Below are 24,351 nucleotides of genomic sequence, written 5' to 3'. Positions count from 1 at the left end.
CGCGTACATGGCTCCTTTGCCTAACGTTCTCTCTTCTTAAAATAAGCAGCGACTGGATCTAATTGACAACGAGCGACGGACAATCAGATGGCCAATATGTTTCTAAAGGTTTATTTTATTATTGTATGTCCTGAAACTAGCAGTTGCCAATATGAAATGAACAGGCCTAAATATTGTGCTTGTGCATTGTTGTTGATCATTGTAAAATCATACTACTGTACTGTTTGCAAACTGTTAATAAAGTATTCAATCAATCAAAAACAAAACAATGCACAAGCTCAATGTGAGCCCGGTTTTGTAATTCCTCTATTCGGAAATAGCAAATTGGCAATATAAAAAAAAAAACTCGAGTACTTTTGCTTTTTAAGTACATTCTGATGCCAATACGTTTTTACTTTTACTCAACTAATAACTTAAGTTTTCAAATAATACACGTCACTGTAACCATCATATAGTTTGTTTGACAGGTTGCCATAGTTACCCACTAGGTTTGTGTGAGTCCCGGTTGTTATGGTTACCTGGTTGCTGTTAGTAGATTCACATCATGGACCAGTTATTCTGGTGGAGTTTTAACAGGCCTACCATTAGCAAGAGACAGTTATCAAGCACTGAATTGACAGCTGAACACACAGCTTAATGACAAAGGTAACTTGATAGTTGTCTGTGTAAACCAATTTAATTACCACAACAGTAAAATGTCTGTCTCAGGTTAACTTTCTGTCATAGCAAAGCCCTCAACTGAAATGTTCACATGGTTAGGAGGTGGTCTTAAGGTTAACCACAGTCATTACCTCAGAGAGCTGTATGTCTTTTTTGTGCTTGTTCGCTTTTTCTTGCTTTGATAGAAATGGTTCAATTTAAAGAATCAGTTTTTCAGACAGTTTACCTATCTGAACTGTTCATAATTTCAGCTCATTTACTTTGTTTTAGTATCAGCATTGGTCACCTCATAGCGCCTATTGACACGTACATTATTGGTTCACTCAAGTCCTTGCCATAGATGCTTAAGAACAGAAAGCCAGGGCCAATGTTACCAAAACCTCAACATTCTTCCATCGTTTATTTTTCAGCTTTTCCAAAAAAACACAAATTTCAGCTCCGCATTGCAAGTCTTTCCTGTTTTGTAGAAAATGGAAAGAGACAAAGTTGCCTTGTACAAACATTTAAAAATGACGCAAATGACGAAAGTAAAGCGAGAGAAATAAAAGCTGTACAGAATTAGTAAAGAATACAAAGGGACATCCTATTTCTCTCTGAGAGATAGACAGACGAACAAGTAGAGGAATGTCTCCAGACTCCTCTTCGTCTTTCTGTTCCGTGATCTTGTCTGTCATTCTCGCAGTGCTTGCTTTTCTTATTGTACAGTACAATATATCAAACAATAATCCTTTACAGGTTACATTGTCCCTTTATCTGTACAGTGAGGGCAACGGAGGGGAGGAGGGCGCACAGGTGGAGGAAGGGGAGAGACAATAATGCCACGGTTAGGTAAAATGCATCCAACTGTAACTTGGAATCAATTCATCTCGTCTTATTTGAGTTGAAAGTTTACATGATTTAGTTATTATTTTCATGATTCTTCATCCTGGTGGTCATTTTCACAACTCTCCAAAAAACTAAGCAATCATCATCCCAGTTAAAGGGTTAGTTCACCCCCAAAATGACTTTTTTTCTATCGATTACTCACCTTATGGAGCCTTGAATTCAAGGGGATTTTTGTTTTTGTCGCATTCCTGAGCCAATAATTTGATGACTGGAGTCTCCTAAGACTCCAGTCATCAAATTATTGGCTCAGGAATGCGACAAAAACTAAAAAATAACTAATTCAAGGCTTCATGGGGTGTGTAATTGATAGAAAATAAGTATTTTTTTGGGTGAACTATCCCTTTAAGCGATGAGAGGCAGCGGACGTGCAAGGTTAGGAGGGATCAGAATCTCTGCCTTACAGCCTTTACTGGGCTCAGGCATGTCCTGGGTGTAGCACCAATTACATTCTATGTACAAAATAGACAAAAAAAAGACCTTGACCTAAAAAAGGGAAGTGATTTTTCAGGTTTCATTCAGGATTTTTGGAGAATCTGTTAAACCATTAAGATGCGGGAATGCATCTGTGTCATTTTAGATTTATTTGGCTATTAAAAAATAGCAGATATACAAGCTCATAGCGCTGCACTCGGTGCTATTTTTTGCGTTGTAGATCTATTGTTTTTGAAAAATCGTGAAAATTTGTGCAAATCTTTGAATTTATATATTATTTTAAAGCGAACATTTTAACTCAATATTTGCTTCTGGGGGTCCCTGGAACAAAATATTTTGGCGGCCAAATACATACATTATTTTGGGGGTCCTTGACATGAAAAAAGTTTGAGAACCACTGATATTATAGCAACGTAAGTTTTTTCAAAATAGAAAAAGGATTTAGAAGACATTTGTAGAATCCCCAGAAGCAAAGATTTGAGTTAAAATGTTTCGCTTTAAAAATATATATTATATATATATATTCAAAGATTAGCAAAAATGTTCACGGTTTAAAAAAAAAAGCAGATCTACAAGCTCATAGCGCGGCACCTACAGTATGAGCTTGTATATCTGCTATTTTTGAATAGCCCAAAGAAATCTAAAATGACAGACACGTTCCCGGATTGAATGGGTTAAGATCCCATTTAATTGTGATGGACTTAAGAGTTAATCAGTTCCTATAAATATACCTAGTCATCACCCACCCATGTTGGTAAAGAGTAGTACTGTATGTGATTAACTCAACAGAGCAGCCTGAAGAGTGTGATGTACTGTATGATGATGGATCTATGGACTCTATTCCAAAATGTCATATCCATTTTTGAAAGGGCAACCATCCCGTCTCTGTGTCAACCAGGGAATTGACTGTGTAATATCATCCAAGGCAATCATCATTGGCCCGATGTTGGTGGTGATGGTCTACGACGAATGTCCATCATTTGTTTATCACATACCCATAGCCTTATTTAGTCACATAGACCAGGAGAAAATAGCATTTGATCAACGCAGCAACCATGGCAGCCATGTATAAACAACAGTTTATACATGGCTGCCATGTATAAACTGTTTCTTCCACAACGAGGTGGCTCATGGTGAAACTGCAGCGTGCGCTTGCAGTTTTATTTTAACTTTTGCTGATTCCGAAATGGTTACGAAATGGCCGAATCACAACAAAATGTTCATCCGCCATTTTACTTTTTTTCTTTCCAATTGCCCCCCTGGCGCTGCCTGGTGGCCTCCCTGAAAACATGTAGCTTAATGAAGCCTCACTATGTCAAACATGCAAATAACTTGTCGTTGTCAGTCAGGCAAATTGTTTCAGATTGTGTTTTATCCGTATGCAAAGGACCGAAACGGAGTGGAACCCTCAACGGTTAACAGAATGTCTGTGTGACAACACAGGTTAAGTAACATGCCTTCTGTGTTCCACGTAAACTCTCTCCCCACACTACTAGAAATTTGCAGCTGGACTATATCATTGTATTCACAGGGCAGGCAGTTAAGTAAATGACCTGCTAATAAACCTTTGATCAAACTTTAAAGACTATTTTCTTGTATTTGTAAAATGAATGAATAAAGCTATGGGTATGTGATATCTTGGGCAAGCTCGTGCTGATCTGTCTGCCCTCGATTAGAGGGCTCGGGAAACGTTGACTGCCCGGGTGATAAATAAAATATTTTCTTTACTTTGTGCCATCAATCATTTTGTAAGAACAGGCGTCAACTTTTCAAATGGTGAACATCTAATTTTGGAACAGACTAACTCAAATATCCATTTTCATACAGCTTTTAATATCTGCAGCCTGAGATGTGCTTGATTGAATTATACAGACTTTGTTCAGCCACAAAAGGGTAAACAAAATCTATTAAGAACGGAAACAAGACAAGTGCTCTTCAAGTCTTTTTCAATATTTGAAACCCAACACTTAAGTCTGATCTTAAAATGCTTTGAAGAGCAGAGTGAAAAATCCAACTTTATGTAGAGAAGTGATTATGACATAGAAAACGAAGGAGTGTAACCACTTTCTGATATTTCTCCAAAGATTTACTTTGTGCTTCGCATTGTCTCATCCACAGCCAATCATAAGCAGCTAATGCAGACTCAAATCCTCCAAGACATTCTGAAATATTTGAGCTGCTTGAAGTGCACTTTTAACTCGTGCACTCTTTTTTAAGGGTTAAAGTCACCTGGCTGTAAGGAAACCAAAATCAAGAGCTCCATTACCCCCTTTCAAATATTTGAAATCTCTTATATTAGTTTTCACAGGTCCCATCCCAGAGAATACACTTGTCAATTCTCATTTTTACATTTCAAGGCATCACTTTGGTTCAAACATATTGCTTCTATACATGAATATAAGTATGACAAATGCATGATTAAGGGGCAGTCCAGAAGTGCTTCGTTCAGTAAAGCAGTATTTTGTAGGGAAATGAAAACTCCGGTTGGGACACAGATTTGTTGTGTAACTCTTCATCCAAACCACTGATGAAAATAAAGATAGCCTTGTCCACTTTTCCACTCGTGGCAAATGGCCTTTTGTGACTGTTCATTCAAATACAAGTGTACTGACCATGATTAACATTTTCAATTCATAATATATAAAGGTGGCTTTGTGGCTAGCCAGACAAAAAGCATAGAGGGACCCAAACCGTTCTGGATGTACCCAGTTAGACAGTTGGGACTGATTTCAGAGTTAAGCCTGTCTGAACCATGCCAGTCTGCTTTCGTGTGTGTGTGTGTGTGTGTGTGTGTGTGTGTGTGTGTGTGTGTGTGTGTGTGTGTGTGTGTGTGTGTGTGTGTGTGTGTGTGTGTGTGTGTGTGTGTGTGTGTGTGTGTGTGTGTGTGTGTGTGTGTGTGTGTGTGTGTGTGTGTGTGTGTGTGTGTGTGTGTGTGTGTGTGTCTCTACAGCTTTTATTTCTGGCGGAGGAGTTCCAGTTGGTCCTGGTATTCTGTGAACAGTCTCTGGAATCTAAGGTTCTGACCGATGACTGGCAGCACCTCCAAAAGCAGCTCACGTTTACGTAGACCCTACACACACGCACACGAAACAAACAACACACACACACCTTTATTTTTCTGTTTTGCTGTTTGGTTTAGCAGAGGGGGGGGGGGGGGACTTTTTCATGGAAGGAAACATTTATAAATAAAGAGCTACTGTAAAGCGAGGACTACAACTTTTCAGTATTATATCATGGTATAAGTGGGATAATCAGGTCTGTTCTTACCAGAGTGATGGGTTCCCAGGATGTAGCAGCAGACTTATGAACCGGCCCCAGCAGGTCCTTACACAACTCTCTGAGACGATACTCTGAGCCTGAGGAAGAGAAATCAATTAGTAAAACATAAATAAAAAAATATATATATGTATATGTACATAGAGCGAGAGAGAGAGAACGGTGCTTGCCCAGTCTTGCTGGGGTTATTGGCATCATGTTGGTGACGTCATATTGATACAGCGACATCATGTCACTGTCAAGTCATATTGATTTCCAAATATGGAGTTATTTTTCCCTCAATTGATTTCCAAATGAATAAAATAAAAAAGTATAAAACGTGATAAAATAGTCAGGGATTTACTTCCTGGGCCTACTGGCACTGTGCACAAGGAATCTGGTGCTGATCGGCCCAGTGATTTGTGAGATTAGCCCTGCACACGCACGTAGGTGCACACGCACGTAGGTGCACAAGCACGCGCTCTCACACACTCACACTCCCTCTCTCAGATCACTGGAGCCACAACCTAAAAGAAAATGTCTCCCGTACCTTCATTGACGAGGAAGCGAGCGTAGATGAGCAACCAGTACCGGTACTCTTGGGCGGAGAGCAGAGTTAGAGCGGAGGCCAGCTGGTTCTCCAGGAAGGCCAAGGTCATGCTCTGCTGGAGCTGGTGGGGGGTGGAGGAGAGACGAGACGCCAGACGGCCAGCGCTGGGAGGACAGAGGGGGCGAGAGAGAAATATAGGTCATAATGAACAGTAATACAATTTTTTTTATTATTATTATTATTCATGAGAGTGTATAAGGATAACATCATTAGGTGTGCAACAGTTGATTGATTCCATTCAATATATATTTTTATTTTATCGATAATCTATAATCGAATAAAATAATCAATTAACAATCGAATACAAGCTCACTACAGCTCACTACAGCCGAAAATAGGTTAATTAGTTGCGCACCGAAAACATGCTGCAATGACGTGCTGTGAGATTGTAGATCGGCTATTTTCAGTGCGCAACACTGCATGCAACAACAAAGTATATCAAGCACTTTAGTGTACAGCAGTGTGCTGTGTACATCTCTGTATGTAAGTTGATTTTGCTAGTCGTCTCATCTGTTTAAGAAAGTAGGTAGCTGATTTATCGCACTTTTACCTTAGCGCTAGGTATACTCTCAGTTGCTTGTTTTAGAAGAAAATGCACATAAGACTTCTGGTGGTTAGTAGTTTCGTTCCCTACCTATGTTGAATGCACTTATTGTAAGTTGCTTTGGATAAAAGCGTCCGCTAAATGACTGTAATGTAATGTAAGTGTAATAGTATACATATAACATAATAGTACTTGAGGTTGCGTCCCTGCATGATGGCCAGTGGTCCCGATGACACAGGAGCATCATGGGTAGGCAGGCAGCTCCTGAAGTCTGCACACTGGACCAAAGAGTCTCCTTTATCTGCTATCAGAGTCCTGACAGAGAGAGAATGATAATTATTTATTTATCACATAGCCAGTCTGAATTTGAGTTATAAAATGACAGAGAGGGTGATAACAGCTGATAACAATTGCTGATAACAATTATCACGATGGTGTGGTATAATAACCATATACCATGGCTATGAAGTTTAATGTCTTTGCACAGTTCTATAGCATTCCATACTGTAGCGTTAGTCTACAACTACGGGTCAACGTGAAATCCACAACAAAATGACATTTTACATTTAAGAACTTTGATCTCCATGGATGCTTAACCATGGAGGAGGGATAGAGCTGCAGAAATATCAGACTGCTTAATGTGCACCCCCCAAGTTCAAACAAAATGGTCCGTCATGCTGCGATAATGGCCTGACAGCCAAGGACAAACCAACGGTTTCCTCAAAACAATATATTCAGAAGCAATACAAACTCAGCTGGTATTACATAAGAGAAATAATGCAATGCAACGGTCTTGTGTGTCTAATAAACAGTCAAAGACAGTTTCATGGTCTCACATGTCAATTGGATTCAAGCTGTGACTGTTTCATGGTCTTACCATATCTCCATGGAGGAGTTATAGCTGTAGGACTTCCCGTTGGACAGGCCAATGACTGGGACACCCTGCTGAGTCAGCAGAGACTGAGACACTGTAGTGTCTGAACCTAGGTACCAGGGAAGGAAGGAGGAGAAAGAAGAAGAGTGAGGAGAAGACCAGGAAGCAGACAGGTGAGAGGGAGACAGGGAATGGAATAGAGCAGTGGTTCTCAACCAGTGGTCTGGGGACCACCAGTGGTCCTTGAGGAGTTTCCAGGTGGTCCCCAGCTAAATGATGGAGAGTTGGTAACCAAATGGACCCTTAAGATCACTTTTTCTGATGGTTCATTATTGTCTCCGCCGAAGGTGGAGAATATGTTTTCGCTTTGTGTGAGCAAACATTGTTAGCCAAGCTAACATTGGGCAAGCTCCACGTGACACGTGTCAATTTGTTGACACCAATGCCTCTGATTGGCTAGAGGGACGCGTGACGAAATAAAATTCTATAAATAGGTGTGTCACTTCAAAAAGCCCCTACTTTTTGAAGTGAGGTAAAACAGGATCAATCAGACTTGATTGGAACAGTACCTTCAGTAAGTCCAAGTCACCCGTCTGTGCGTGTGTGTTTCCCTCTGAGAACACCTAACATTGGTCAAGCAAAGGCGCAGACGGCCAAAGCTAAGAAAGAATACTCATCTACATTTGTAACGTAGAAGAGGACTAGAGTTGAAATGATCCCACAACAAAGCCGAACTCTTAATACGTGTCAATATGTTGACATCAATGTCTCTGATTGGCTAGAGGGACGCATGACGAAATACAATCCTATAATAAAAAGGTGTGTCACTTCAAAAAGCCGTTTACGTTTTTGAAGCGAGGTAAGACAGGATCAATCAATCTTGATTGGAACAGTATCTTCTAGTCCAAATCACCCGTCCGTGCGTGTGTGTGTCCCTTTGAGAACACCTGACATTGGTCAAGCAAAGGCGCAGAAGGCCAAAGCTAAGAAAGCATACTCATCTACAACAGTAACACAGAAGAGGACTAGAGTTGAATTGATCCCACAACAAGACCGAAATCTTAATACGTATTAATCTTAATACGTATTAATATGTTGACACCAATGCCTTTGATTGGCTAGAGGAATGCATGACGAAATACAATTCTATAAATAGGTGTGTCACTTCAAAAAACGTTGTGTCCCTCTGAGAACACCTAACATTGGTCAAACAAAGGCGCAGAAGGCCAAAGCTGATCAAACACACCAATCAACTGCTGAAACTGTTCAAGACAATGAAGATGAAGAAGACAGACAAGTATTTGAATAGGTAAGACAGGATTAATCAGGAACAGTACTGGCGGAGACTTGTGCTCCGAGGAGCACATTTTCTAGTTAGTATTATCATCATTACAAGCGTCATCATTACAAGCATTCTGTATACCTGTTAGAATAGTGTGTAGAGATTCATTCTTCACCAGCACTGTCTGCTTCTGGACATCCCTAAAGAAGAGAAACCCATATTGGACAGAGTATACAATACATACAAATGTATCTGTACAGAAATTCTTCATGGGGCTTCATCTTATTATTATATCTTTATTTTTGCCACAGTATTTGCGGACCACCACACCTGCATTTTGCTGCTTGTACCCTCACTTTAAACACTTCAAAGACTCCCTTCACTTTAAACCCTTCAAATAATCCCTTCCGTGTTTGTGTATCCGTCTCTATGTGCATGTTTTTGTCTCCGTGTTTGCATGTGTGTGTTGTGTTGTCTAACCAGACAGATAGCGTAGCGCCGGCGGTTATGGCCATGACGTAGAAACCAGAACATTGCAGAGCAGACATGGGCGTGGCCAGCTGGATGGCAGGAAGCAGCCGCCGTCCACAGGAAGAGAACACCGACAACATCCTGTCCTCGCACGCCACCGCAATGACGTCACTTGTGGAGAGCAGAACGGATGGGTGAATGAATATATGAATAAAGAGTGATTGATGCATTTCACGAAAGTACCCAAAAAGGGACAATCTAGAAATGACACCCAAACTAAGCATTCATAAACAGAAGACTTTAGGGCACCAATTGTAATATAAACCAGTTGTTCTCAAAGTGTGTGTGTGTGTGTGTGTGTGGGGGGGGGGGGGGGGGTCAAATTGGGGACTGATAGTTAGGAATCAAATTGCCCTTATAGGTCTGTAACTCTGAGAGTAAGAATGAGAGTGTACAGATGGAACCAATCCATTTGGTTCCATTTTGCACACCCTCTTGAGTTATTCAGGGTCAGTGGCCCAATGCTTACCAAACTGGGAGGTCCTTGAAATTCAAAGGTTTGAGAACCACTGATATATACAATGCCTTTGCCACACAACCAAGCCATTCCTGAGTGTGTCCTACCTGCTCCCAGCAGCAGTAATGACAGAGCTGGGTAGGAGGGTGTCCCAGTCCCGGCCGTCTCTGCTGCACCGCAGCTGGCTGAGTTTAGTGTGAGCCACTTGTGACACCTCGTTCTCCACCTCCAGGAAAACAGAAGGCTCCATGCTCACCTGTACACACACATTTAACATGGAAGGTACTTAGCTCACCTGTACACACACACACACATTTAACATGGAAGGTACTTAGCTCACCTGTTCACACACACATTTAACATGGAAGGTACTTAGCTCACCTGTTCACACACACATTTAACATGGAAGGTGCTTAGCCGACGCCCTTACACAGAGTGACGTACAAAATATTAGCAATATCACACACACACAAACACACACGTATTATAACACTTGTGAGGACATCAACATTGTAGGATTTCATGAATGGCATTTTTGTTTCATTTTTTTTTTGCCATTTTTTACTCTAGCCCTAAAGCCGAAAATAGCAGATCTACAAGCTTGGGCTTGTAGATTGGCTATTTTTGCTGCATGACACCGGCACGCAACTAAGTATTAATCAGGCATAACTTCTAATTGTACGCCTAATTCTAAAAATAACCATAAAAGAACACTAATCTTGCGAGGACCAGGAAAATGGTCCTCCTCATAATGTCTACAACTCAAATTCTTCTATACTTGTGGGGACATTTGGCCCTCACAAGTATAATACAAATACTGTACACACACACTTTGTTTTTTTACCTGCAAGCTGAATGACTTCTTTGTGCTGGGTGTGGGTAGTTTGAGAACTACAGGAGCTGCAGGAGCTGCTAGTCTGACGGGCTCCCTGTCTGATGGAAAGGTCACCTGGTAGAGAGATGGACACACGTTAGTTACCCGTCCGTCTAGTAGTGATCTGTCCTTCCATCTTTCTTTCTTTCCATCAGAGATGAAGGTGACTGTTACACTTAAAGTCCAGCTGTATATACGTCATAGCTAGTTGGCTGCAAGAGTTGGAACGAGCATTTATCGACTATTTCCGGCGAATGTTCCCCCCCCCGAATAGGGGATGCTAGGGTTCAAGTGTTTAAAAGTCTTTCCTGCGTAATATCAGCCTTGATTGCAATTTAAGTCGTGTCCAGATGAGACATGTTTTACAGTTCAGGTCATGGTCAAGTAAACTAATGTTCTCTACTGTAACTCGGTGATTTTGGATGCGATGTAAAATGTGATTATTTGTAAATGTGATCATTTGAGAGGTCTATTGTATTGGAGTGTACAATATGAAGTTTGTATACAGATTGTTTTAATCCGTTATGATTTTAATTGGGTTCTCAGCTGGAATGCTTAAGGTAGTCAGTCTGTTGTGTTTTGTCCTGTGCTGTCAATGGATATATCCTGCATCTTGGCCAGTGCGTACTGTGACTCTCATTTTAGTCATCCACTCCTTTCTCCCTCAACATGCGTTTCCTACCTGAGGAAAGGGTTGTGACATGGAATTGGCCATCTTGTCTTTCCGTGGCCTTCCCTTCTTCCTCTTCTCCACCACCTCGCTACACTCCATCAGGTCTGCTTTCCTCTTGGTGAACGACAGGTTCTTGTTGATGGTGGCCATTTTGTCCTCGCTGTCGCTGCTGGTGTCTTCTTTTAATTTGATGTCTTTTAGGACAGAAGTGGCATCTTTTGCCCTGGAATAATAGATAGGATGATTATTTTTTTGTATAGTATATTATTTTCTTTACACTCACATAGCCTTCAAGATACCATTGCTCACAGATACATTTTACCAATAATACTTCAGCTTGCGTGGTTGTTGATTCTTGAAAGACTTTAGAGGGTGATTAGATGTTTGTATTGTAATTCTTTACTTTAATTTGCATCTTTAAAAAGACAATTACACTGTGTGATATGAAACAATTTTGTCCTCCAAATGATAAAAGAAACTGGACAATAAATTCGAGCTCACTTACTTAATGGAAGAATTCTTTAACATCTCCTGAATCTGAATGCTGTTGCTAAGCAACATAGGCAAATACAAAGTGTTTGTGGCTAAATACGTCATCCGACATCGTTAGCCCACTGGCTCTCAACGTCGGGTCCGGGGACCACCGGGGGTCCAAATGGACTCTTACGGGTCTGTAGCTCTGACATTGTACAATTGGAACCAAATGATTTGGTTCCATTTGTACATTCTCAACGAGTAACACTGAGGATTTTACGGGTTCCAGAGATTTTAAAAAAAACTATCAAATGGGGGTCTGTGGTGTGTAATGCATATGCAATGCGTGGTGTGTAATGCATATCTAATTGGGGGTCTCTGAAATTAAAAGGATCGAGAATCACTGTGTTAGCCAATCACCTGTCTAGTGGTGTGAGACCTGCAGTGGAGGAGATGGCAGCAGTGACCCCCGACGTGGCCTTTGACCTTTCCGTGAACCTGGAGTCAAGAGCTTTCATTGGCTCAATTTTAGAGGCAGAGGTCAACAACAGATTGGGCTTCACTCTGCAAGACGGAGAGAAAGGTGTAAAGCAAACCATTAAAAAGCAAAAGAGATCAGAGAACATAGATGCCCACTTAGCTAGACATTGAGAGAGAAAGAAAGAGGACATAAGAGAAGGGCAGAAATAAATAAATCCTGAAACAAACAATAAATGAGAGGACAACCAAAAATAGAACAGGATATTATGCTAGAAATTATAACACCGTAAAATAGGTGGAGACATGATAAAATGCACTTATATTGACTAATTACATAGGTAGCTGCTAGCTGTTATTTAGTTACCTTTTTTGCACACACTTATTTTCTTAGCCCTTCCAATTCCTTGACTATTGCTGCTGGTTGACTAGGGCATCGGTTCTCAACCTTTTCAGGCCACGACCCCCCATAATTGAACTGGGGATCCCCCCCCTCCCCCCCACGCTGACAAGCACTTGGAATTGTAGGAGTTGAGGCGGCATTACATTTAGTTTGACTCGGTTCGATAGATAAATATTGTGAAAATAGCAGATCTAACGCGAGGCGTTGTGAGCTTGTAGATCGGCTATTTTCAAAATGTTTGCCTCTTTCTTATATTATTTTCCAGTTTTTATAGTATAGTTTGTTGATTACTTTTGATGCAGTAAAAGTCTTTTTTAGGTATTAAAAAGGTCTTAAATTGTCACTTCACTGTCATCTGTGGACCCCCCCAAAATCATGTGGGGACCCCCCGGGGGTCCCGACCCACAGGTTGAGAACCACTGGACTAGGGTTCATGGCACCTGCTCTGACCTTGCACTTTGTAAGTTACTCTGTTACAATGCCTAAATTGTAAAATAAGATATTTAATATATAAAACCCATGTCCCTACCCATTATTGTGGTCTTCCAGGCCCTTGGCCGTGCTGTTGGGTGGAGGTGAAGTCAGGAGGCACTCATGACCGGGCCTCAACCCCAGAGAGCCGCCTTGTCCTTGGCTAGAGTCAGAGCTGAGCTGTGGGGTCAGGTGGCTGGGCATTGAGGAGCCAGGTAGGATGGGTACACTGTTGAACAGTGCTGGAGAGAAATCACTGGAAAGACAGGGAAGTTTCAATACAGATTCTATCTGGATTCGTGATCATGTTTGTGGGTGTTTGTAGCCTCACTTGCGGCCCCCTGTCGTCCCCCCCTCCCCTTTCTTTTCTTTCTGGAAACAATCAAAAATGATGGAGCTTGCACAAAAACGAATTTCACCCACTGTTTTACACCTGTAAACCTGTGATGTGACAATAAAGATGATTCTGATGTCAGCCCTTCTGTCTGTCACTTTGGACCAAAAACAGGATATCTCATAAATTACCGGCTAGACTGCCATGGAATTTACTGTGCACCTTCATGCTCCCTGGTCAATGAACCCTACGGTCACCTTTAAGATATTGACACACCTGGGGACATGACGAACAAACAATACAAAAATCGCTGCAGAGTATGTCACAGCAAAACGATTTATATAGATGATACCTAATTCATATATAGTGTGATCTCTTTATCTGCGGTTAACAATTTACCTAGTTTCAAAAAAAAAATTGCGTTGCTTTATCGCCACATAATGTTTGTGTTGTGTGGATTTGTCTTATTGCTAACCTCTTTCAACCTAGTGTCCCTATTTTGGCTATTTTAGGCCAACATTTTGAAAAAAAAAAAAAATGTCAGAATTCACACATTTTTAAGAGCTCTACAGGCTCACAGCGCATTGCGATGCTTTGTAAATGGGCTATTATCGCTATTCGTCATAGGGCTTAAGCGGTTTATGTGTGCATTCTCAGCAGAGCAAAAAGCAGAGAGTGTGTATGCATAAATGTGTCAGTCCATGCACGTGTGTATATACTGACCCAGTATCTAGCTGAGCAATACAGAGCGGTGTGATTCGTCTCCTGCCATCAGGCGTTCTCGTCTCAACTTGCTTCTTCAGAAGGTTCTGTGATGAACACGATTAAACATGATAAAATGTAAAAACGCTAACATTTATATACATCTTTACCATACACATACTTTTTCTCTATTTTTTACGACGTTGTCAATGAAGGGGACAGCCATCTCTAGATTATGACCCCCCCCCCCCCCCCCAATTTTAGTATTTGCCCAAACATGGAGATGACTGATGTCAGAGTACTGCAGGAATATTACCTGCAATATCAATGTAAAAAAGAAAATTTCTCCAATGGAAACATCTTAAACCCACAAATGTAACAGTGTGTCTCCTCAGAGCGGTCTAAGAACATCTGTCAGTTGGTGTGATCAGCACCACATTTCTTGTCCACACAGCCAGTAGGCAACAGAAGTACCTGCACTTGTTTTTACCATGTTTTATACTTTTTGAAATATTTTAACTTACATTTTATAAAGAATGACAATGGAGTTTTGGAGTCCACATCGGAGCCACACCATTCCCATGTGGATCCAGAGTTCCACATTATTAAATTGTTTTTAAATAACTAGATGTTCAGGCCACGTAGCGATCAGAGCACTAAGTCACACAAAGCTTGGCCAATCCAATCCGGATGTTATGTTTTGTGACATTTAATGTAACGTCCACGCACACGCCAATTTTAATATACGATTATAAGCATTTTTCATTCAGATAGTAGAAAGATAAGACACAGGCCAGGGAGGGGAAGGAAATACAAGAACCAGGTTAAGTTAACTCAACAACCCTTCGCCTACCTTTCTAATGTCCTCCAGGGACTCTCCATTCATCAGATTGGTCAGTTTCGGTGACACGCTCTCCGGGCCGTTGCCACCTGGCCCGGAATTGGCCTGTGCGGAGTTCTGACGCTCCTGCTGATATTTGAGCATCTCTGGGTTCTCTATGATGGTGGTGGACAACTGTGTGACCTCTGTGTTGGTTATAGCCAGGCTCTTGCCATAGATGTTCTGGTGAATGGTGTTCTACAGGAAAAAGACAGAGATGGAGGAGAAGGAAGAGAGTTTTTAATTAACAGAGCGTTCTCAGTAGAAAGAAAGAACCAATGTTTTGATGATGGAAGGATATAAGAGGGTGGACACAGGGGAAGAGTAACACTATAACAAGAGGAGATGATAGATGGCAACCATAAAGGTCTGTGTGTGTGTGTGTGTGTGTGTGTGTGTGTGTGTGTGTGTGTGTGTGTGACGTGTGTGTGTGTGTGTGTGTGTGTGTGTGTGGACCTAACCTTCTCCTCCTCATTGAGTGGGTCTCCCAGTTCATCCAATGAGAAGTCCAGGTAGGCTACTGTACCATCCATAGAGCACACCAAGATACCCAAGCCGTTCAGAGTCCTACCACACAACACAGTCACACATACATTACACAAAATGTTGACCTAGGCCACTGTACGGTTGCATTAGAATACCTGTGCAATTTGTACACCCCTCCCTTAAGCATGTTAGCTTTTATGTAAAGCCTTTATGAAGTTTCCAACTCTACTGTATATGAAGCTCTCACCAGGAAATGTCCATGATGGACTTATCAAACAGATCATGGATCACCACCAACGGTCGCTTCAGAGAGGTCAGCTAGACAGCAGAGACAGACAGACAGACAGGTTGGTTGGTTAACCCATTTAGACCTGAGGTCTAAATGGAAAGCAAACGTATATCAGAAAGCAAACGTATACCAGTGGTGCACAAACCTTTTCATGTCAAGGACCTCCAAAATTATATGTATTTGGCCACAGACCCCAACTCAAAATATTTTGTAATAGGGACCCCCCCAGAAGCAAAGATTTGAGTCAAAAATGTTCCCTTTAAAATAATACGTATATTCAAATATTTGCACAAATGTTCAAGATTTTTTTATTTTATTGCAGATCTACAAATTCATACAGAAGCACAGCACTCTGTGCCGCGCTATGAGCTTGTATATCTGCTATTTTTTAATAGCCAAAGTATAAAATATGGATTAAGTGGTTACACAGATGCTTCCCCGGTTTGAATGGGTTAAAATGGTTCCCATCAGAATAAAAGTAGCTATAATGTTTGATGCAATGGCAAAAGGTTGTGAAGGAGTTACAACTTACCCAGACAGAGAGGGAGCGGTCTTTGCTGCCTACAGCACAGCAGCAGTAGGGGCAACTGGGCTTTGGAGAGCTCCCATTCTTCTGTTTCTTTTTAAAGATCTTTGGGTTGAATTTCTAGAGAGAGAGAGAGACAGAGATATTAGACACGTATCCATTACATTTAAAGAGCTTCAAATTGACAGAAAAATATATTTCAAGTGCAATATTCAAATATATAAAAAAAATAAAAGACTGCACTGACAACTACGTAGAGAGATGCACAAAGTAGAGTGAGATTTTCCAGCAGGAGGCATTCCCTACCTCCCTCCATCTTTCTGTGGGAGGCATGGGATGACTATCTTTTGGGGTTGTGTGCATGTATGAAAAGGGTACAGGGCAATGGAGGAAGGGATATAATGAAGGATGCTGATTGTTGTAGCCTTGAGCCAATTATGTTTGTACAGGGTCAGAATGGGAATAGAGATCAGCCCGGGAATTAAGAAATGAAATTTATATATTAATGATAATAATAATAGCAGCCAAAGTGTGTCAACCTGCTATGAAGGAAATACAATTACAAACTAAAAGGAAGCAGCATGATAAGATCAGTCCTCCATGTGTTTTGCACTGATAATAATAAAAAGAAAGTCTGGTTTAATAGGACAAAATAATGTCTTTGAATGTCCCACTTTTCAAAAAATTTGACTGTCATAATAAATTCTACCTCGATTTAATATTGTTAACTTTTATTTTATGACTGAGCACTTTTGCAATGAATTTGTGTTTGATGTAACCATCAAGCTTGTATTATTTTCAACAAAGCAGACTACAGCCTTTTGTTGGTCACTAATTGAGGCGTCACTAGCAACCAAGATGAACTAGGACACTGAAACTTATACTGCTCAACTTATACTGCTCGGACTGAGTTGAATGTGCACAGACATTAAGACATTAATGTATTAATGGGTTTGGGGGATAAGCTATCACGTTTATAAATGCGTTGGTGTTATATTTTGTCTGACTCCCATAGCTGGAGGGATAATGGGTTTGAGGTGATTAATTCACGAAAATAACATAGTTTTCATTGACTGATTTGTGGGCTGCTGGCAGTGTGCAATCTAGTAGTTTGCAAGATTAGCTGCGGACGGACACACAGACGACACACTCAAAAACATAATCTCTTCCGTCCTGGTTAAGATCAAGATTATAAAAGGTCCATACCTTCTTCCTTTTCTTTATGTAAATTGTAAAGCGACTTTGGGTACTTCGAAAAGCACTTTATAAATCTGAGCTAGTATTATTATTATACCGGTTAACTACAAATGTGTACACAAAAACACAAAGCTTTACCACTACAGTAACGGCTTTGCGGTGTCCAACAAAATCCATGTTGGTCTTCCAGCCGTCTCTCTCTACAATCTGAGCTGTGGGACCAGAGTTGTTCATAGCGTGGGCCGAAACCAGGTACTGGCCATCTGGGGACCAAGACAGACGTAGGACATGGGTGGTCCCGCCACACTGAGAGAGAAAGAGAGAGGCATGGGAGGGAAGGAGTAGGAAGGAGAAATTGAGACAGTGACAATAAAGAGACAAAGAAAGAGAAAGGCAAAGTGTGTGCAAGAGAGATTAAAATATATATATTTTCCCAAAATCTGATTAACGATTACATACTTTTGAGCAAGGTATGACTACAACCATTCAACAGTAATGGATTCTCTCATTTGAAATTAAACAACTTGTATCTGGAGGACAACACATTCAACACAGGCTTTATGTCCGGTAAATGGCTGAGAAAACTAGTTTATACCTCGTTAAATGGTTTGGTAATGTTGGTTTCTAGCTGCCAGTCCATGGTTCTCCAGACTTTGAGGCTGTGGTCGTCTGCCTGTGAGGCGATGTATTTCCCCACTGGATCCCAGGTTAGGCCTTTAACGAGCCCTGTGTGACCCCTTAGGCAGGTTACCATCTCTGGAAGATCAGAGCAAAGGAAAGAACAAAAGATGAGAGTTGGGATTGAGAGAGAAATGAGATCAGACATTGTATAGTGACACCACCAGTCAGCACATAATACGGGTTTATCTTTCGGGTTAGAGCACAACTGAAATTCTATAGTTGGCCGGTAAATACTGTGCAACGGAAAATGTCTACCCATCATACAAAATCAAAGGAAGGCCATATGAATGAAAGATAAAAACACCTTAAGTGTAAAACTAAGGTGTAGAGTGCAATCTCAGTCAGTGTGGTAATGGTTAACAGTAGCATCATTTCCTAGAGGTAGTAAACTTGCATGGTATAGTCGGCAAAGATTTACTTCATTTATTATCCACTAGACCATACCCGTAGGGGGATATGAGCACCCAAAGTGTGCTGTTTGGCTTATGCGCTGAGAACAGTCAGTTTATCAGGGATCGAAAGTGAGTTTGTACTGTGTAGTGCAGTGGTTCTCAAACTTTTGCATGGCAAGGACCCCCAAATTGACACTTGTTAGCCCGCGGACCCCCATTTGAAAAGATATGCCAGGGACCCCCATAAGAGAAGTTTTTTTTACGGCTCTAGCAGTGAATCTCAACCATTTTAATTTCAAGGACCCCCAGTTTGACATGCATTAGGGCTATGGACCCCCATTTAATGGCATTTCTATCCCTTGGACCCCAGTTTATATCGTAAAATGTATGTTAATTTAACTCTGAGAGTGTACAAATGGAACCAAATGGACCTGTTAGAGTCCATTTGGTTCCATTTGTACACTCTCAGAGTTACAGACCCATAAGGGTCCATTTGGTGCCTAATCTATCATTTAGCTGGGGACCCCCTGGAACTCACTCAAGGACCCGGCTGGGGGTCCCCGGACCCCACTTTGAGAACCAATGGTGTAGTGTGTACACACACACGCACATCCCGTCGTGGAGGAACAGAACACACACAAACACCCGCGCATACAGTATATAAAGATCTAACAGGCGGAGCCGTTCCCCGTCGGCCGTCGCCAACACACACACACACGCGAGCCGTCGCGAGCGCGCACAAACAAACACACACACACACACACACACACACACACACCACGGTACATCCTCATGCGGCCCGTGGCCCGTCGCGAACACACACACACGGGCGTCGCGCAAACACAAATAATGTACATTGTGACACCGTGACACGTGCCTCCCCAACGTGCATGCGCACGTGCGTGTCCACGCATACACGGCCGCGGACCCAAGTTGTGGTGCGATCATCTCCCCCCCACCCACACACACACCACGGAGGCAGCCACGAAATGTGGCTTTCTGGCGAGAGTGGGCGGGGTCTATGGTGTAGAAGCACGCTTTGGTGTTGCCATGTTGGCCTATTGTAAGCGGTTTAGGGGCCATATTGATGGTAGTGTGTTTTGGCATTGGTTGTGAAAGTGCAGGTGGGTGTGGGGACGCGTTGTGAGCTTGTAGATCGGCTGTTTTCCAAGAGGCAAGGTATATGTGTGAAAGCGCTTCGTTTGGCCTTCTTTTCATAGACCTTGTTGCTTGTAGGGTTCGTTTCATTTGGCCTTGTTTTCATAGACTTGCTGCTTGTTTCTCGCGCGAAACCTGGCAACGACACTGGATTCGAAACCACTGGATTGGATGCGACGCATGCGCAGTTTGATCGGGCACAGACGACGACCCAAGACCGACAGAGGTTACTAGGATTATAGGATGATGGTAGACAGACACAATAGCATTGTCATTATTATCATCCGTCTAATGCTTAACTTACACATTGCATAATGCATATACTGTAATTTAGATGTAAGAATCTGTCTGTATTAATGCTTGTTAGTATGTAGTGGGGCTGAACGACTGGGGGCGGAGAAATTACTTAATTACGATAAAATTTGCGATTTCATCTTTTTCAAGTCACACTTCAATTCTGACTCTGTTTACTGTTCGCAGTATAACTACCACAACGATGCTGAAATGAATGGAAACCAATGGCTTCTTGGAATGTCAAGAAAACTGGAAATTGACAGCAGTATTGTAAAGTATACAGTATATGACTTCTAGACTTAACATGAAAAAACATATGGTCCTTTTAGTACACATTTAAGGGTGAAATTATTATTGTATTGGATTCATGGATCAAATATTACCTAAAATACTTAGTTTAGAAGTCAGTTTTGAAATCCCCTCTCTACTAGCAGTTCATATTGTGATTTTTATGATTGTTCGACTAACTGTTCAGACCTTGTGTCAAGGAGGGTGAGGTGCGTTAGTTTCATTGTCCGGTCAGTCTCCTTCCTACCTGGGAATTTACGTGCGTTCCAGATGACAATGGTGTTGTCCACACTGCAGGAGGCTAGCCAAACATCATGAGGAGACCACGCTACGTCCATTACATCTAAACACACAAATACATGCACATTACTTTACAAAGTACGCCCACCTTGCCTATAAAGCAATGTGCCGTCATGGTGTGCATCTGCATAACTGTGTTAAGGTACAGAATGTGTGTCCTCCTACCTCCACTATGGCTCCTCAGGATGGTGACACATCTCCACTGCTCCACATTAGCCATCTTACTGCTGGAGCCAAACACTGTGCTGGGTCCGATTAAGCTACATTAACAGGGACACACAATCATATAACAGCAGACATAGGCATGAAAATGTGTTTCTGTGCATGTATATATGCGTGTTTGTGTGTGAGTATGACAGTGAAAAAAGGGCAAGTGAATGAGTGATTAATAAGAGTGAGTGTGTAGAGTGACTGTAACGTATGAATGTTTGTTTTATGGTGGTTATCGGAGTTGTGTGTGTTACATACGCGGCTCTCTTCCACACCATGACCAGTTTGTCGTCCCCTCCTGATGCCAGGTACAGGCCATTATTGGACCAGCGGACACAGTTCACACAAGCTGCAGACAATACCAACATATACATTCATAAATATGTTTCTGAATTTTTGCTGTGTAGGCTCTAATCACGTTCAACCTGCCGTCCCTATTATAGCCATGTTATTATAGGTTAAACCTTTCAAGTAAAAAACAACAACAACAACCGAAAACAGCAGCACACAACACCATCATTCAGTATGACAAAGTATACAATAGGGCTTATGTGGTTAATGACTGAGCCATGGGAGTTAACGAAGTCCACAGTGCATGACTTCCATTTACTAAAGTTAACTACTATGTTTGTCGACCTGTTTTCCTTGCTTGTGTTCCTTTTAGTTAGTGGTTCCATTTTTCTTGCATGTTTTTGTTTTTAAAGTGTCATATTTTTACTAGTAGTGGTATTAAAGCTGCAATCCGTAGTTTTATGTCCCCTGCTGATGGAAAGTGTTAAATGCAACGATTACACCCAGGATTTCAAACCCGGGGTCTCTCACATGGGAGACCAAACACCTACCGCTCAGGCGAGAGGGAATCCTGCTTGGCCAGGAAGGTATTGCAAATTTGAGCCTCAGGCAGGGCTAACTGTCAACGCAAATTTCTCAATGCAAGAGTAGGGAGACCAACTCCAACCACTGTATATGGTATTAACACTCTTACTCTACAATACAGATTGGTTTTATTCATTAAAATAAGTTCTGGATTGCAGCTTTAACAAATGAATCAATGCTATATTCATTCATTAAACATCCATCTCTTCATCATTGCATGTTGAAATTCCTGAATAATAACTACTGGCATCAATCACCTAGATGATTGTCCAACTGGCAAAGCATCTTGGGAATGTTCTCATTCTTCTCATCCACCTCTCGGAGGACTGGCGCCATATTCCATATCATCACCTTCCCGGAATCCTCCCCTAAAACAAAACAAAAAAACATGACAAGAAGAAACAACAGTCAGTAATTTGCTGGGTGTGCTGTTTGTCCACTCCTTATATATTTTTTTTTGTTATCAACAGTTTGTATGGATACATTTTTCAACAAAACCAAGATACAAACAAACACATACACAACTTAAAAACAACACAGAAGGTTAATTAAAATAATAATACAAATAATCACTCCTTATATTGAATACAGAATCATACTGTATCATATTGAATCCTACGTTCCACATGTACAGTAAAATCCTCTGTGTCAATTTATCCATTTGTAACTTTAACTTAACATTAATCCTGGCATCTCTATCAACAGGTCACGATGCAACACATTGTGAGCTTGTAGATCGTCTGCTTTGTTCATTTGTACTACGACAAAGTATATACTGTACAGTAGCAGGGGTTGACACTAAGGTCTCAGAGGCACTTTGGCATCGGAAAATCCAACAGGATAAAGTCAAAGTTAATATTCCATCTTTTGACAGAGTAAATGCAGTGCAGCAGCTGACACTAATCAACGCAGTGAACGCACCTCACATCACAGGCATTTGAGGCATTCCACATAATGAAGCACTTGTAAAACAAGTCACTTTGATTGAAAAACAGAATGAGCTCAACTGCTACTGATTGTTCTGCACAAATAGCCAATCATTTTTAATGAAGACGGTTGCTTTCCCACTTTTGAGAACAGTAGTACAATTGAGCAATTAAACTATCCATGTGTCCAATTATGTGTGTCTGTGTGTGTGACACTCACCTTGTCCACCCGTAGCAAACTTTGTTCCATCAGGGTGAATGTCCACTGAAAATATTGGTTTACCTGCAAAAACACATAAGTATATTTAATTCAAACTTGCAAAGGGGAAAGCGACAACTAAAGAGCAATAATGATTAATAAAAACAACAAAGTGGAAAGAGGCAACTAAATAGCATTAATACCTCTCTCATTAAGCAACATATTAATTGTGAAGGGCAAACTAATACTGTATATTCAATGAGTACAATATCTAACATCGGTGGACAGGTGTTGAAAACTAGCACTCATGCTATATACACTTTAAGCAATGCATCTGGTTCGTCCAATGTGATTGTGATGTCCATGTTGTACAATAGCCTACCTTGTGTTATATTACTATTGCTATATTTTACATTACTATATATCTTATACTTTCACTTTTATATATGTTTTCTTCTGTGTCTGAGAGCAATGCTGCTGCATCATCACAGAATTCATTGTATGTCAACATAGTTGACAGATTCAGAATAATAAATTGCAGGACCGAATTCGCCACCAAGCACCAACTGTATGTTTTGAAGTGATGGTACTGTGGTTTAAGTATCAATAAAGACACCATCATCACTTTGCAGAATTAAAGTAATTAGTTGTAACTCATTTGCTAAAATTGTCCAAAAATATACTTCATATTTCAACCTTTGATATTGATTATAAAACTGTCATTTGAAGGTTTCAATGACAGTCACTAAAGCTTATTAGCAATAATATAAGTGTACACAATAAAATCCTCAGTTTTGATGTATCCATTTTGTAACTCTGAGAGTGTACAGTGCAGGTTTGGACTCTCTCTGAGTGCATTTATGTGCTTTATATAATTTTACAACGTAGGCTAAAATGGATGCTGCACTGTCAAAAAAAATCCAGATGCCACTTGCAACTTCAAAAAGGATTCAATGAATGACAGTCACAAGTTAACGCTTTACTAGCATTATTGTAAGAATTTGCAACTCTGAGTGTGCAAAAATGTAACCAAAATGGAGCCGTGCACATTCGGAGTTAAACTAACACATAAAATGGATGTTGCACTGTCAAAACATCCAGAGATGCCACTTAGCAACTTCAAAATGGGTCACGGTACTGGGTGGGTGACTGTAGGGCGGTTTGACAGTGAGAGCCAGCTGGAGGAGCTAACTAGCTAACGTTAGCCCCAAAAATGCAAATAATATGTTCCAAGTCAACACAACACAACCACAGTGCACTGTTCTTTTCAACTTTATATTCACTGTGCCCTGATGCGAACAGTAAACATACATTGACACAATGGTGCTGTGTTGTTGCACTAGTGGTCATTTAAGTGACAAACAAGTGGCGACCATCGCAGACAGACCACCATCATGCCTTCCTTCCACCCACATCTCACCCCCCATCAATAAAACAACCCAACTTGGTCCAAGACAAGATTCCTGCACAAACCGACACCGCAGTTCAAATCCTTACCATTGTGGCTGACCCAGCTCGGCTTCAGCAGCTTCATTTCTCTGATATAACGGTGTGTTTATAATGTGCGATGAAAGGCCTCCGGTGAACGGTGCCCCGGTATGATCGGTCGAGGAGAGAACGACCCCCTCCCTTTGTCTCAAACTCCGTCCGTTACTTTGTTTTTTAATTCAACTCCATTTCTTTCTGCAGCCGCTCCGCTCGCATCCCCTAA

At 41.2% G+C, this 24,351-nt stretch overlaps 1 protein-coding gene across 1 annotated transcript; it reads right to left on the bottom strand.

Annotated features, from left to right (window-relative positions):
• Positions 1 to 1,030: 1,030 nt before the first annotated feature.
• hira (histone cell cycle regulator a) lies at positions 1,031 to 24,351 on the bottom strand. The gene is made up of 25 exons (XM_080432554.1): positions 24,138 to 24,351; positions 22,662 to 22,724; positions 21,773 to 21,883; positions 20,898 to 20,988; positions 20,595 to 20,689; positions 20,377 to 20,472; positions 17,912 to 18,072; positions 17,455 to 17,622; positions 16,126 to 16,239; positions 15,552 to 15,622; positions 15,280 to 15,385; positions 14,792 to 15,016; positions 13,960 to 14,045; positions 12,961 to 13,158; positions 11,972 to 12,115; positions 11,087 to 11,300; positions 10,375 to 10,479; positions 9,638 to 9,786; positions 9,023 to 9,184; positions 8,684 to 8,742; positions 7,264 to 7,369; positions 6,579 to 6,701; positions 5,783 to 5,946; positions 5,245 to 5,333; positions 1,031 to 5,047 (listed from the first exon to the last, which is right to left on the bottom strand). Exons 1-25 carry the CDS (start codon positions 24,172 to 24,174, stop codon positions 4,931 to 4,933), a joined length of 3,054 nt encoding a protein of 1,017 aa, XP_080288680.1. The 5' UTR covers positions 24,175 to 24,351; the 3' UTR covers positions 1,031 to 4,930.

This window comes from Gymnoscopelus braueri (genome assembly GCF_963280865.1).
Source record: "Gymnoscopelus braueri genome assembly, chromosome: 7".
Taxonomy (NCBI): domain Eukaryota; kingdom Metazoa; phylum Chordata; class Actinopteri; order Myctophiformes; family Myctophidae; genus Gymnoscopelus; species Gymnoscopelus braueri.
This window is presented reverse-complemented; position numbering and strand designations above follow the sequence as displayed.